Source organism: Channa argus, chromosome 5, assembly GCF_033026475.1.
Source record: "Channa argus isolate prfri chromosome 5, Channa argus male v1.0, whole genome shotgun sequence".
NCBI classification, from domain to species: domain Eukaryota; kingdom Metazoa; phylum Chordata; class Actinopteri; order Anabantiformes; family Channidae; genus Channa; species Channa argus.
The window spans coordinates 18,936,543-18,953,218 of record NC_090201.1 but is presented as its reverse complement, the minus strand read 5'-3'; the positions used below and the strand labels follow the sequence as shown (position 1 = coordinate 18,953,218).

At 37.9% G+C, this 16,676-nt stretch overlaps 1 protein-coding gene across 3 annotated transcripts in view; it reads left to right on the top strand.

Moving 5' to 3' along the window:
* The window catches only part of kif5ab (kinesin family member 5A, b), a 56,922-nt gene that overhangs the window by 22,208 nt on the left and 18,038 nt on the right, over positions 1-16,676 (top strand). For 2 of the 3 annotated variants that reach the window (XM_067505556.1, XM_067505555.1), the window contains exons 6-15: positions 588-643; positions 1,723-1,810; positions 2,062-2,186; positions 3,400-3,504; positions 4,500-4,648; positions 5,975-6,123; positions 8,489-8,685; positions 9,680-9,748; positions 10,828-11,034; positions 16,360-16,506. In XM_067505556.1, coding sequence (XP_067361657.1) covers positions 588-643; positions 1,723-1,810; positions 2,062-2,186; positions 3,400-3,504; positions 4,500-4,648; positions 5,975-6,123; positions 8,489-8,685; positions 9,680-9,748; positions 10,828-11,034; positions 16,360-16,506 — 1,292 coding nt within the window. The remainder of the gene's footprint in view (positions 1-587; positions 644-1,722; positions 1,811-2,061; positions 2,187-3,399; positions 3,505-4,499; positions 4,649-5,974; positions 6,124-8,488; positions 8,686-9,679; positions 9,749-10,827; positions 11,035-16,359; positions 16,507-16,676) is intronic. The other variant, XM_067505557.1, reaches the window with a different exon arrangement.

Genomic DNA, 16,676 nt, shown 5'->3' with positions numbered 1-16,676 from the left:
ATATTTAAGCTATGAACAAAAAACGAGTTGACAACAAGCAAGATGAATTGAGGCAGCACAGAGAACAACACCCCACGGAGGTATTTGTGAAGAGAAAAAAGTGACTGCAGGGTGATAAAACATGCAAAAATGCATACAAACACACACACAAGCAGCTTCCAGGGTAAAAAAAAAAGCAACATCACAACCCTATGAAATTTAATTATAACCGACAACATCAGACTAACAAATAATGACTAATACTGGAATTTGGGCCATTAAGTGGCTTTCACAAAAATTATAAATTACTAATTTAGTAGCCGCTATTAGCTGAGGCCAAGTATATGCTTAACCTCACTATGACTTTGGACGAAATGATTCACTTCCTTTAAAATCATTCAGAGCTATAACTTTAAATATTATTTTCACACTGCAGTAGCAGAAATGTCATGCAAAGATGCTGGGAACACACTGTAGTCAGGTCTGAATATAGAAGCAGAGTGCAAACACACATTTATATGCAGATGCTCACTTGCACATATGCGCGTACACACATAATGCTTTGGGTAAAACTATGACCTCTCTCTTTATTTTCCCTCATATCCCAGTGACAAAAACCAACCTGTCGGTGCATGAAGACAAAAACAGAGTTCCTTATGTGAAGGTGGGTCACCTACCCTTTAGACATGATTCAGCTTGGCATCAAATGCTCATTTTTTTCTATGATGTGGCTGGATGTCTATGTTAATGGTGTATGTTAAAAAACAGTTTAAAATGTTGGGAAACAGACTCATTTGCTTAAAGGATGCCTTCAGTGATTTTTTTCTTCAGTGGAGTGAGAAACGACTGATATTACTGTATTACTGTATTATTATTACTGTACAGTAATTGTGGAGCTATAGCTGACAGTTACTTAATCTCTGTCAAATGGTAACAACCTACTGTACCTGCACTTACAAAGCCTACAAATGAACGTCAGACCGATTTTATTACCCTTTGAGAGAGCCAGTTTAGCCGTCCCCTCTACATCATGCATCTAAGCTTTCAAATATAGAACTACCTAGCACAAATATAGTAACTCCACATCAGAGAGCCCTACCACATCCATACAGAGAGCAAATTAGTTTATTTACCAAAACATAAAACATTTGCTTGCAAGGTTTTACTGCAGCAAAGGGCAATTTTTTGACACATATGTGTATTTTTACTACATTTGTGCAGACATAAATAGATGCTTGCATTTCTGTGTGCATCTTAAAATGAGTGTGTGGCCAGGCATTGGTAGATACAATGCTTGGACAATGCTTTTTGCTTGGACTGTATGAGTAGTACAACGGGGGACAAAAGTTTGCATCCCCTTTCTTTGAAAGAAAGAAAAAAAGAGTACAACATTACATTGCATGGAGTAGGATGGAAACTGACTCCTTATTTAAAAATCATTACAATTCACATTCAGCTAATACAAATATTCATTCATAATCAGGAATAACAAAAATGGTCAAGGAATGTATTAAGGGGTTATTGAAAGTAATGAAAATAAATTTGTGCAAAGGTTTGGATTCCTTAATAATTACAAATTACCTTTAATTTGTGACAAAGGAACATTTGTACTTGCTAATTGTGCATTAATCTTTTTGCCTTTTCAAAATAAAGGAAAGCAGTCCTTGCATCCATGTGTATATAGGAATATGCTTTCTTCAGTGCACAAATATTTGCGTGTGCATGTGTGTTTTTTCCATTAAGGGCTGTACTGAGCGCTTTGTCACAAGTCCTGACGAAGTGATGGATGTGATAGATGAAGGGAAGGCCAACCGTCACGTTGCTGTCACCAGTGAGTCACACTGTTCTGATCTTTCTGATGTCCCGACATAAACTGTCAAACATTTCATGTCAGATTTTATTTTTTCAAAATTAATGAATAATAACGCAAAAACATGAGAAATGCATGATGGCATACAATAAACATCTTGCTCAGAAACTGTCCATTGGATATTAATTGAACGACATTTTAAATAAGTAATAAGTAATAAGACTCTGAACTAGTCTCCTCTCTTCTCATCTTTGCATCATCTTGTTCTTTAGACATGAATGAGCACAGTTCCCGCAGTCACAGCATCTTCCTGATAAACATCAAACAGGAAAATGTGGAGACAGAGCAGAAACTGAGTGGGAAGCTGTACCTGGTTGACTTAGCTGGTAGTGAGAAGGTAGGACAAAAGTGCAATTTTTTCTAAAAACATTAAAAGTAGGGCTTTGCAGTGATATGAACTTGCAACATTCTCAGTCAGCAGGATTTTGTTACAGTGAGAGCTGAAAGCTTCTCTTAGAAATGGTGCTTTCAGACATAAAAGAAGCAGATAAACAATGTATTAAAGCTCTGAACTTCACCCTTAAAGGGTTTTAAAGCACTCACTTTATGGCCTCGCACTGAATTATTATTTAATTCTTCATCATAAATGATTTGTCCTAGAAACTGAGAACCGGGTCCTATTTTGAAGGCTTGTCTTGGCTTTGCGTGCTGCTGATGCAATGTCAGGGTTAGTCTTTGCTCATTTTGAGGAATCCCATTGGCTCTCTGACAGAAACAAGAAATAATAAACCCTCCAAAAGTATTTCTCTTGGTTTGAATATATTTTAAAAGGGGTTTCAGTCAACACAAAAGTCACATTCAGCTGAGGACCTTTAGGTGAAATCTGAGTCAGCATACCTTGTCAAATCATCTATAAAACTATCTAATGTAGGACTAGGTCATACTATGGAAAGCAGACAGAAAATAGATTAGAGACTCTCCCGAACATGGCCCTTGACTCCTAGTATTGATGGTATTGATGCAAAATAATGTACTGTATGGAATAGTGCATGTTACAGTAGTAGATGGCCATCTGGTGTAAAATAAATGCTGAGGCCTGGATTTTGTCCTTAATAAGTGCTGATACTGCTTCTCTAAGTCATCTTTGTGGTCCCTGGGGGGTGAAGGAGGAAATGTTTCTGCTCCAACAACCTCTTGAGTTGAGCAGGAAACTGGTACATGTTGCACGAAAAGGATTTGATCACCCAACTTGCTAATTGTGTCCCATGACAATTATGGTGTGTCTTTTCTATTAAAGTTAAATGTGGGGGGGGTATCTTATCAAAAGCCGGTTTATAGTGTTTTATACTATATTTGTTTTATTTTCTTGGAAGTTTCCTGTAAAGATCCATGTATTTTGGCACCAATTATAGTAAAAACAGATAAACTTGACCATATGTCAATCACACTTCTGCATGTTCAGCAGGCCTGGATTGCACAGTTCAAAAAAGTCTCTTGTTTCAGCTAATGATTAAGCATTGCATTAAACCTAGTTTTCCTGCTGTCTTTTGCAAGCTGAAGATGTACTAATTCATTTCATATGTGTGTGTATCTGTGTGTATCTGTGTCAGGTCAGTAAGACAGGAGCAGAGGGAGCAGTGCTGGATGAGGCCAAGAACATCAACAAGTCTCTGTCGGCCCTGGGGAACGTCATCTCTGCATTGGCTGAGGGAACGGTACGTATTAGAATCACTGCAATCTTTCTTTCCTATAAAGACTCCATATGCCTAATGCTTTTACTATTAATTGTTTGTTGGCAACAGATATCTAAGTAATTTGCCAAAACAATAGTTTTTTTATAAATTGATTCCAGGCCATAGGGAATTAACTGAATCTATTATAGTAGAACAATCTAAATGTCCAGAAAGAGAATTGTTTTGAATTACTGCTAAATTTAAAGCAACAATTCAGTCACTTCATTTTAGTTCATTTTTTTTTGGTACAAATGAACGCCAAAATGTATCATAAGGTGCATATTGTAGTTTTAAAGGAGTAGTTAATGCTAAGGGTTAGTTAAGAAGATTCATACTGTGAGTGTCCCGTAAACGCTAAATTTGTCATTGGTCATTGGATAAGGTTCAGTCCCATATTGACATTCTTGCCTTGCATTTGGATTGATGCTGCTGTAACATGGTAATTAGTTTTCTGATCCAATCATCCACAATCCCCACTACTGCTATAGCTGGTAACTTACTTTTATATTTTACCAAATCTAACCAGCTAATTCAAATCCACTCAATTCATTTTAACCAGGCCCTAGACCTTAGAAGCACCATCATCATAATTAAAAAAATCACGGTGTCTCATTATGTAACTGTGAAGGCTAAGGGAACTCCTCATAAACCCAGTGAAACGCTCACAGACTGAATGCCTCACGAATCATTCATAAACCTACTGGTATTCACTATATTTAGTGAGCAAGGACACAGTCTTTTTGAAGGCGTTCCAAAGGTTGAAAAGGTAATGCTGTGAATGATGCAGCACACTGAGAGAAAACCTCCACCTTCTTTGTTCTCTGCTGATGCTCACAACACATATTTTAGTTTTTAAAAGGAAAGGCATAGCGATGCATCTATTCAAAGTCACTTTAATCCTCTCTTCAATCTTTTTTATTATGTTATTCTCACCATTTCTGATTCCCTTTTTCTGCCTCTTCTTTATTATTTTGTAGAAATCACACGTGCCATATCGTGACAGCAAAATGACGCGCATACTGCAGGACTCACTGGGCGGTAACTGCCGAACCATGATGTTCATATGTTGCTCTCCATCTAGCTACAATGACGCAGAGACTAAATCCACCTTAATGTTTGGCCAACGGTAATTATGCCTCCATGCAAAGTAACCATGGGCTGCTCCACTGTGCAGCACAACACACATTCTTGCTCAGCTGCAGCTGTTGGGATGATTTTCTGCTGAAATGTGTTCAACTCAGATACATTGTTCACAAATTATTGCCATATACTCTGCTTCTGAGGTCGTACGTGCTGCTATAGAGAAAGCTTTTGTGTTGCAATTTAGTTACTGATCGTGCTGGGATTGCTTAAAAAGCATCTTTTGTAGTATAAAGAGAAAGCTGCACCCATACACAGAGATTGTGTTTGCCTGCCAGCTTCCCACTACTATTGCTCACTGTCAACTCAAACAAACTCACAGATGGAACGAAGGATGTTGAAAAATGCCTCCTTATGCAGCCTCCCCGGCCTTTTTCCTCTACCAATGAATTCCTTGAATAGAGACTGACATGAGAGTGATGGTTGGAATAAATAATGTATGACTGAGCACAGGGAGTGACAGAATCCACAGCAGATATTTGAATTTTATTGAACAGAAAATTTGGTCCCTTATCTCCCACTGTCAGCAACAGTAACTGTTAAGCATCACAACTAAACTCTTTAATAGAGAAATATGACATAAAGACAGTATGGCATGATGTTAAGCATTTCTGGAACACTTTATTGAAAGAATTCAGTGGTATTAAGATTTCAAATGACCATACAGTGTTAGTAGATTCCTATAAATACAGACTTGTATATAACTTATTGTCACATGATCAGTATTTTACAATCCAAATAAAAGTGTTTCCTAAATTTTGATCTGATTAGAAAGATAGATAAAGCTGTTGGTCTCAAAAATATTGGGGAATAAATAGGGACAACAGTGTTTTCTCGCCGGAGTGTGAAATGAAGCGACAAAATTCACAACTAGAGCTGAATGCTGTGGCTCCAACATTATGAATGTTTCAACTGTGTGATGCCACCCAAATGTATTTGAGTAATAATTTATAGTCACATATACAATATGCTTTAACCTCTTATCAAATGCATGATTACTACATTTTGATGTGAACATTTTTTAGGAGGTCTGAAGAGTTCTTACATTTAGAATGTTTGCCTCTGGATACACCCCCCCACCCCACATGCACCACCAACCACAGTTGGCAGAAACTCAATTTGCATACCAATTAATCAGATGCAAGCCCATTTTTATTGAGCAGCCAGGGCTGAAATACGATTGTTGACAGTTCCTCTATTCTCTGCTGTTCTCTCATAATTTCTTCTTTCCCTTTCTACATTTTTTTTCTTTCTCACCCTCCTGCCCTGACACTGTTTCTTTCCTTTTTTTCCACTGCATCCCTGCAATTAGTGCCAAGACTATTAGAAATACTGTATCAGTAAACCTGGAACTCACAGCAGAGCAATGGAAGAAGAAGTACGAAAAGGAAAAGGAAAAGAACAGGTCAATGAAGGAGACTATTCAGAAGCTCGAGGCTGAGCTCAACCACTGGAGGAACGGTAATATTCTCACTGATGTCAAGCTGGCAGCTCACACAATCACAGAATATCTAAACCTGTTTTTTGACTTTATCAACATATATCATCATTTTATATGTAATGTTAAAATAAAAATGAATTAAATTTTTTTTTACCCACACAAGCAGGGTGGAAGTTAGTCCAGTTATATCTTTGGGTGACTTGGGTAAAATTATTTCAGTAACTAGTAGATTGGTTGTCATTAAGTTTAGTACAGATATTTAAAAACCTCTGTAGTTGAATGCTTGTGACTGTGGTAATCCCCTCGCTTTTATTTATATAAGTGTGCAAAACACACTCTTTTTATTCCAGGTGCACAGTCAAAACATTTAGAAGATTTGTGTTTCTCAATGCCTTACAATATTGTAAAATGCTTGCTTTAAATTGCTTTATTTGATTACATAAAAAGTACTTTAAACTCAAATGGGCTCTTCATCTTATGCTGAGGCTTTAAACCTGTCCTTAAACCTTTTATAGCTGTATCATTTAGCAGGGATAACATGCTAAAGTAAGATGTAAAACATGGTGCACATCATACTTGCAAAACATCCACATGTTTGCATGGTATTTTGAAGCATGTTAGCATGCTCACTTAATCACTTGTGCAACGCCCCACTCCACATGATTGATGGTATGATCAGCTGCCTACTGTGCTGTGACAAATTAGAAGCATGGTATTTGTAGTAAGAGGCTTGTACTGAAAGTACTAATAGTACTTTTTGAAAAATCACCTTTCTTCAATTCCCTGTTCATGCATGATAGAAAACTCAGTAGCGGAACTGGACCTATCACTAGCCTGATAGCCTGAAGGCATTAATTTAAAGTGGATGTAAGTGCTCATTTAACCCCATTTGATTTCATCTGAATACATGCCAGTGGAGATATACAAGGACAGAAGCCAAACAGACTTCCTGGACCTATGCCCACAACACTTATAAATCCCACTCTGGCTATTTCTCTTTCATTTTGTTCAGACTTTTCCAATTTGTATAATTGGATTCCCCTCACATTGTGCTGCAGGGAAAAATGCTGGAGGCTTTATGTTTTATTAATCTTTATGTATTAGTAATCCTCACAGCGACAAGGGCTAATCGCATCTACAGAAAAGTCATAACTTACACTGGTCCTCTCTCGTGGCGTCACACACAACCTTTAGGTCAATTCAAATGTCAGTGCTTTCAATGACAGTGATCAGTTGACATTCAAGATGAACACCTATCATTGGAAAAGTGGAAATTATGTATTTTATTGCTTAATCGCTCTGTTACTAAACTTGTTCTCCTTTAAACACAAACACACACAAAGTCAACCCCTCTCTTTCTCTTCCTGTCTTTCTCAAACACACAATTTACTACTTTTAATTTCCTAATGTATCATTTTGACAACACCCACTTTCCCCCCGCTGCTTCCTATTTTGTTGCTCACTTTTAGCCGGGAGCTCTGTGAGACATACACTGTTGACCTCCATCTAGTGCCTCATTATAAACCTTTATTCGTGGATGGTTCAAAGACGGAAAGAGCTGTAAATCCACTCCATCTCCTTTCCTCTTCTGTTTAGGGATTGATTGAAAATATCCTGTGTGCAATAGAGAGACTTGTGCATGCAAGGTTTTCTTTTATATATTTAACCTGACATCTGCTTTTATTGATCAGCCCAAATTCAACTAGAAAGGAGGACCTAATCTGTGAGTTGTCAGATAGGTCTAATGCCATAAGTATAGATTACTTTGACCTTGTGTATCAGTCAAATCAGTGCTGTGAAACACTGGACTCACACTACAGTGAAGTGAAGTAGAGGCTTCCTAAATGTTTCAGTAGACAAACATTGATGCAGAGAAATGCTCAAATGTAAAATACATTAAGCATTAAGAGGTTTATGTTTTTTTAAAACAAAAGTATAAATACAGCACAACAAGGTACACATTCCTTTTCCATAATGACATAATTTCCATAAAACAGAGTTTACATAATTTGCAATTACCATATTGAAGTTTCAAAAAATTTAACTGCATTTAACAGGTCTCATCCTTTTACCCTTGTGAAATGCTGGAGTTTTAGCCAAAGCTAGACACAGAACCACTGACATTTACATAAAGGTGTGGTAATGTGCTGCTTTCGGGTCTGACAGCATAAAAAAGTGTGCTCATTAATGTAATTGAAACATTAAAATTTTATGATTTAAATGCATAGGATTTAATGATATGATTTAAATAAATAGGAGTGATGGACATATGGTTAACCTACTATCCCATTTTTATATGTTAAGCCATAATGAAGGATTTGACAGAGATGAGAGCAACACACATGTTCTTGTCTCAAAATCAAAGACTGTGTTTCCTGTCTCTAGGTGAAAATGTTGTGTTGGGGCAAGACTCAGAAGATGCCCCTCTGATGCCTCCAGAATCTGAAGAGCCAGTTCTTGATATCTGCAGTCCGTGCAGCCCCTGCTCTATTGCCTCCTCCATTGTTGTTCACATCTCAGAGGAGGAGCGACAGAAGTATGAGGAGGAGATCCGCAAGCTTTACAAACAGCTCGATGACAAGGTGATATAAAGACGATCCACAAAGGCCATTTGTACATATAGCTGCTGTGATGATGGCACACAATGGATGATTTGCACACATGAAAACAGAGACTGTATCATACATAATATTATTCATGTTAATGAATTCTGGACCAGGCACATGGTAATGACTAATGTAGCAGTTCTTAGAAACAGATGCCGTTGTCTAAATATGGAGGCAGCATTGTTCTATATTGAAATTTGTGTATTGTGCATATGAGGAAAAAAGCTGTGTTTTTTTAACAATTTCACAAAAGCAGGGTTTTTCCATCTGAAATCAGATTTATTTCTCCGCTAATCTATGGAAAATGTTAAGCTAAATTTCATCTAATGCAGAGTATTCTACTTTGCATCCAGAAACTATTCCCACCACTTAATTTATTTCCACATTTTGTTATGTTATAGCCTTATTAAAAAATGGATTCAATCCATGATTTTTCTTCTACAAACAATACCCCATAGTGACAAAATGAAAGAATTTTCTTTGAAGTATTTTGTAAAAAAAAAGAAATTAAAAAAAATCACATGTACATAAATATTCACAGCCTTTGCTTAATACTTTGTTGAAGCACCTTTACAACCATACTTTCTGGATGGACTGTATGTCACACGTTCAGTGTATTTTTCCAAAGGACACACCTGGAACATTTTTTCTGTCACATCCAGCGTTTCAGATTGAAGATAGTAATGTTTAGTATTGTGAAAGAATGCTTATGGATAATTACGTGATCACACACAACCAAATAGCAGCTTAACATGCCTTATGAATGTATCATGTTTTTTTGTTTTTGTAGAACATAAGCTAAAATGTATGATTGTGACTGGACATGGAACCACAGGTCCACAAGTTGTAACAAAATACTACTCCACTACACACTAGCAAATACAAAATATCTGTACTTGCTAGTGTGTATATAGCATAAAAGAATAATAAAAGAACTGCGCACAATTTATTTGTCTCTTTACATCTAAAGGATGATGAGATCAACCACCAGAGCCAGATGGTGGAGAAGCTTAAGGAGCAGATGCTCGACCAGGAGGAGGTAACAGGCTTTTGGTTCCAAATCCTTTCTTGAGTTTAGTTAAACGGCCCAAGTTAGGCTGCAGTGTGCTCAAATGTGTCGATCAGTCACACTTTGAATAGAAGTCAGGCGTGAGAAGTGAGAAGAAGAGATTATTCTGCCCTCGATGAATGAGGTGCCAGAAAACAGTCAAAGAACATAAATAGTGTCACTGTTTATCTGTGTTATTATTGAGGGAAGGATCAATACAAATACTGATTTGAGGCATGAAGTGAGGCATGACATGCGCTTGGTAGTTGTTCATTTTTCTTGATATTGTGTCTTCATTTGTGAGAAAGGAAAAGGTCCATTTTGGGCAATTTAGTTGATGTGTGTTATATTGTGGCTGATAAACAAGGAGGATTGGCTATATGATATAATTTTCAGTGAGTGAGGATGATTTTATCAGAGATCAATTGTCCAAAAGGATTGTCCATTTTTCCAACAACAATTAAACGCTTCTTTAAAAAGTAATAAAGAACAGTATTTACAGCATGCATTCATAACAGTGGGACAAACAACCTGAAACAGTAAAGGACACTGCCAAGTGAACGACTCCACATATGCAAAAGGAGTTCATTTATATCACAAATATGTCCTGCTGTGGGTTAAACTGACATAACCGAATTTACATCTAGTTGGCCAAACAGAAGCTGAACATGCTGACATCCTGGCTGGAGCAACATCTACATTTAATGACATCCATTTAGTGAAGCCATTCACTCGAATGCAGTAGTGCAGATAGAAGCAAATAGCGTGGTGGCAAAATATTGTTTTTTCTTTTAGTGTCAGTGATATTCTAAGATGGATTTTTCAAATATCTTATCTGTTAAATGAGAACTTTATTGTGTAACATGACTTGTAAACATTCTAATCTCTTATTACCAAGAGAACAAGATAAACCTCACAGTAATGTTTTATTAAAATCCAGCAACACTGACAACACATAAATTGTAAAGAGGCTGCTTTTGTACACAGAATTCCTATATTTTTTCCTGCTTTTTAACCAAATGTTTTGATCTCAGTTTATATTTAACTGTTAAATCCCTGTTGCTCCTCAGCTTCTGGCATCATCCCGGGGTGACAGCGAGAAGGTGCAGTCAGAGCTCTGCAGGCTGCAGACAGAGAATGAATCTGCTAAGACAGAGGTGAAGGAAGTCCTTCAGGCCCTGGAGGAATTGGCAGTCAACTATGACCAAAAGAGCCTGGAAGTCGAGGAGAAGAGCATGCAGAACAAGCTTCTGGCTGAAGAGCTTGCAAAAAAAATGGTGGGTCACTCTTTCAGGGTTGCTGTAAATATTTTATACCACAAAAGTGAATAAATAGTAGAGCTGCAAATGGAGGAAAATAGAGAATAAGACGAGGGGGATTTGTAAATGATTTTACATAGCTTTATCATAAGCTGATAAAGGAACAGATGGACAAATGCTGCACTGTTGTAGGCTAAATACTGCATTGTAAAGAAGGGCATTGAAATAACAAAAGAAACACTGAGGTATGAAATATTCTGACCATTTAAGCCCCTATCTTTCAAGAAAATGTAATTTAAGAAAATTGAACGAATGGTTCAAAAGGAAACTCAGAGATAAGAGTAAAATCAGACAGCTGTATGCAAGGAATGATATGAGACATTTCTGATACATGTATCTGCTAAGACTTCTGCCAGCACAGTGTAAGAAGAATAAAAACAAATCAAGCTTTGGGTCAAGACACTTTAAAGACATTATACTGCTAAGTAATCAACATTTTGTCATGAATGCAACAACAAGGGGGCACAAGCCAATGTCTTTTTGTGCCAGTCCCAAGTTTGGATCAATGCCGGGTTGTGTCAGGAACTGACGTAAAACCGAAGAAGGTGTGTTCGTAGGCAGAGAGAGAAGAGGAAAGCTAAGAGTAGCGACTTTGAATGTTGGGACTATGACAGGGAAGGCTAGAGAGTTGGTTGACATGATGCAGACAGGTTGATGAGTCTGAAGCTGGAAATTCAAGGCTTGATGTTCAATCTTGTTAGTGGTTATGCCCCACAGGTAGGATGTGAGTGAGAAGATAAGGAGAAATTCTTGAATGAGTTAGATGAAGTGATGCAGAGCATCCCCAGAGGTGAGAGAGTGTTGATTGGTGCAGATTTTAATGGACGTGTTGTTGAAGGGAACAGAGGTAATTATAATGTGATGGGTTTGTTCTTCAGGACAGGAATGCAGAAGGACAGATGGTAGTAGACTTTGGAAAGAGGTTGGAAAATGCTGTAGTGAACACTGTCTTCCAGAAGAGGCAGGAACATAGGGTGACAAATAAGAGCGGGGGTAGAAGCAGTCAGGTGGACTACATCTTGTGTCGACGTTGTAATCTGAAAGAGATCAGTGACTCAAAGTATTGGTATGGGAGAGTGTAGCCAGACAACACAGGATAGTGGTGTCATGACTCTGGTTGTGAGGAAGATCGCGGACTGAGGAATTGCAGATGATGAAATGATGGAACTTTAAAAAGGAACAATGGTGTAGTTTGTGTAGTTTTCAGGGAGGAGTTGAGACAGGCTCTAGGTGGTCAGGAGGTGCTTCCAGATGACTGGATCATGCGTCATTGGAAAAGAGAAACGTGGACAAGGAGACTTGGTGGTGGAGCAAGGAAGTCCGGGAGAGTATACAGAGAAAACTGAGAGTAGTGAAGAGAGTAGACAGGAGTACACAGGAGACAGGAGTTCACTGTCAGTGGCACCCAAGACAAACAGTGAATTAACTGAATTGGCTGACATGTGGTTGGTTGTTTTGTATTGTGTGAGCAAAATTGTAGCAGACGCAAATGAGTGCAGCCTCCGAGGGCTCACATCTAACTTTTCTTGATTAAGTAAACTCACAGACTCACGCTGGGGTTTTCACTGAATATCTTGTTTGCATGAGGGAAGCAGTGAGTGATGTCAGAGATTAATCTGCACTAAATTAAATCTGGCATCATTTATCTACAAAGCCTGGGGAATGCAGTTATTAATGATCTTCAACTTTTATAAAGCAAAGCCTTTCTGTCACTGTTTACAGCATCGTTTATAGTCAGACACATTCATCTCTGTTTTTGAGGCTTTAAAAAGTTTCAACTAAATTTTTAATTAGTGATGGGCTGAATTTGTGCTTCTTTTGAGCTGTGAAAGTGCAGTTTTCCTCAATCTGCCTCTTAGTATGAATGTTGGGATCTGCCAAAGAAGTGTCTTAGAGATTTCACTTTAGAGATTTCTGTGTTTTTCCCACTTACTGGTTTGACATAAGCAATTGAAAAAGAACAGATTACTCTGTGCTAGTCAGGATAATTGAATTCTTAATAAGTGAAGATCTTTATTAAAACAACAAAATTGTATGTGCTTCTTATTTTTACAATGAAAAAGGCAGAGAAGACCAAAAAACAGACACCACAGACTGGTAGAGGTGTGAAAGAGATCAGGTGTAAAAAGAGTCAAGACAGGACACACAAGACAAGTCTGAATAAGTCTTAATAAAGCAGAAAAAACAAAGGGGCAAAGTTTTAACCACTGTGAGAGGTCAAACCTGGAGAAAGAACAGGAGACCTAAGAATTGGCTAAAACACTTTGGCTTAATGAGCTCAGCAGTGGAATGACTGAGGAAGAGTGGCTGGTATCCTACTGAGGTGGCTCATTACTTAACTGGGCTTGGGTGAGGTGTCTGGAAGAGACGGGGCTAATGAGTTAGGGTGAAACCAGGTGTGTATGATGTATGATCATGATAAAATTTAATAGTGTTTGGGTTTTTATCCTGTCCACGTTTGTTAATTACTATTTGTGACATTGTAATGTCAAAGACTGTAATTATTGCATTCAGCATTTCATCCAGTAAACATCCATTTTATTATATATAAACATATTATGTAGAATTTATTATATCCAAAACAATGTTTAACCAAGTGTCACACTTGTTTGAGTGTGTGCCCTGGCTTGGTGACCCCATTAAAGATATTTTAGAACTGCCCCTGTGAGCAAAACTGTGACCAAAGAGCAAGCAGAGGATGGAGGCAAGGATGAGAAGGGGCCAGGAAAACCAAACTGAGGACAGAATTGTGACAAATGTTTCCATGCCATCAGTAGCTCATGCTGTTGGCTTCTGTTTTTTGTTTACATCATCAAAGGTGCAGAACTATCAATTAAGAGCTTCTACTGTTGGTTATTCATGGATGTACAGAAAGCTACGAATTATGTAGTGCTATAGCAGACAATTTGATGGTCAGGCAAGTTCAACAGTTATAAGTCAAGTCTTATTTGAATTACTTCTAAGCTGAATTACTGTAAGTCATACTGAATATCACAGCTCTTCTGTTATTGATAAATTAATTGTTATTGATGAATGAAAGCTGATTTTTCAGCTTCAAATATTCATTCCACACTCAACACTGATTCCACAAAAAGGTTAGGTTTAAAACACAGCTCTACTTACTGATTCATCCTTTAAAATGTTTACATGTGATCTTTGGGCAGCAATTTAAGTAGGGAAGGAAAACAAAAGACAATTTTGCAAAGAACTAAGAAAGGCCATTGGCAGAGCTGGTCCGTCCTTAATAAAGTTATTGTGACTGGCTCAGTGGACCGGGCAGATCATTATTCACCTTCTTAAAGCCTCTTCAATATTTCATGCACCGTTTTACAATCTGCCCGGGTGTCCTACTCACTCTCTGTGTCTGTCTTCTCAGAAGCTAGTTCAGAAATTAATGAAAGGAGCTGACAATGTAACTACTCAGTGGACAATTTAGTCCACTAAACACAGCTGAAACCACATTTGCTCTTCGGCCATCTCACTTATTATGTCCTTGCTACAGCATATTTCAGTCTGTTCTCCTCGGACCTCTCACCTGACAAAACTCCTTCTCAGAGGTGCTGCCTGGCAGTTTGAAAGAATGTGAAACTAAATACAAGAAACCATGCAGTGATCTAGAAACTCCACACAGCACCTCAGGGCCTTTTCTCATCTACATCCTCCCTTGACTGGGGCTAATTATGTTTCTCCATTCCAGCTGTTATGCTGATGTAAAGTTGCAGATTCTTAAGTCTCTCCATATTTGCTGCAAAAATGGCATGTTATTGACCTCGAACATACCTGTGCTGAAGTAGATTCATCATTGTCCTCATACCGTCATCTTCTCTGCTGTTTGCATCTCTGCTTACAGTGAAAACTCCTCTCCTTTTCTGCAGGAGGCCATGACATCGCTCACTCTCATTCATCACTCTTTTTCATCCGCTTGTCCACTTAAACCGCTTTCAATGATACTGATTAACTCAATTCATCATTCACACAGCAACTCTCTTTTCTGCAATCTCTCTTAGTAAATCTTTCTTTAGCTAAACTCAACATATTTCATTAACCTTTTCTCCCCTTGTTTTTTTTATCTTTTATAAACAAGTCAATATGAATTAATGATTTACTGGCATTTATGCTAAGTTAATGTTTTGACATAGGAAGTGACCTGGAAATTGGAGGGCCTGATGTTAATGATGTAGATAAAGATTCAGAATTTGAAAAAATGAAGTAATATTACTACGTTTAAGGAAGGTAGTTAATGATGTATCAATTGACTGATGATCCATGGGGGGAAAAATGCTGAAGTGCATTTTTTCTGTACTAATAGATGATCCACTCAGTTGAAAATATAACAACTTCAATTTGAACAAAAGTATAACACATGCGTTATGAATTATTGTTGTATAAGTGTATAAACAGACTGTATTTGATTTAACGGATTATATTTCATGTTTATACACTATTGTTGCTCATTGTCACCCTGAAACCACTGAAGTGTCGTAAAAGCAGGGTTGTAAACAGTCCTAGTCAATGTGTTTTGGGGGATTTGGTGGTTTAAAAAAAATCCTTTCTAAAATATGATTATGTTATTTTGTCACGATTCCTGCTTTGGATGTTTCCGTTCTTTCTCTTTGTCCCTCCCTACACCCACATTCCCACTCATGCTGAGTTCATGTTTTTCTTATACTGTCAGTGCTTATTTCCCAGATGTCCTCAGTTTATCTTACCTTTCTCAGCTCACCTGATTCACCACACCCACTCCTTCCTTCTGTCAGTTCAAGTCCATTTTAAACCCACTTAACCCATGAACTCTGTGTCATTCATATGTTGCTCATGCTCATCAGTATTTTGTCAAACCTTCTGAATATTCATTGAACTTAAATTGTCTTGTTGTATTTCTGCTATTGGGGTAACAGCAATATTAAAAGCTTCCCGCTGTAGAAAACGTAATAAAATAAAATAAACTCTTTCCTTCCCTGCCCCTGGGCCTTTCATCCAGTATTGATGCCATTTTGGTAGTTGATTGATCTGTAATTTAGTGGCCATTATGTTTTGTTACTTGAATTTTATGGTTGAGAATAATGTCAGGGGTTAAATGCGTCTCACAGCTGTGTGTTCTCTCAGGTTAAATGGCTCATAACTACAATCTCTGTGCTGTCCAACACAATATTCTTTCCTTTTATCATTCCCCTGTTCTTTTCGGTCTTTGTTTTTCCTCTCACACAGCTACTCTCCACAGCTCCTCTCCTACCTTGTTTTTCTCTTCGTTTACTCCCTCATTTCACTGATCTCATCCCCCAGGCTCACCTGATGGCTTTGGAGGCAGAGCTGTCCCGTATCCAGGAAGTGAGCAGCCACCAGAGAAAACGCATTGCTGAGATTCTCAATGGACTCATGAGAGACCTGAGAGAGTTCAGTGCAATCGTTGGAAACAAGGACATCAAGCTGGTGAGTGAATCAGTGGTTGCCAGTATGTAGACTAACCTAACAGAGATACTGGCAAACAGATGTGGTTGATATCAAAAACAATGAAACAAGCCCAGTTGATAAAAAAATCCCAGCCCTTTTTGAAAGTCAGTCATAAATGACTGGTATTTATTTCCCCTTTGTTGCCTACT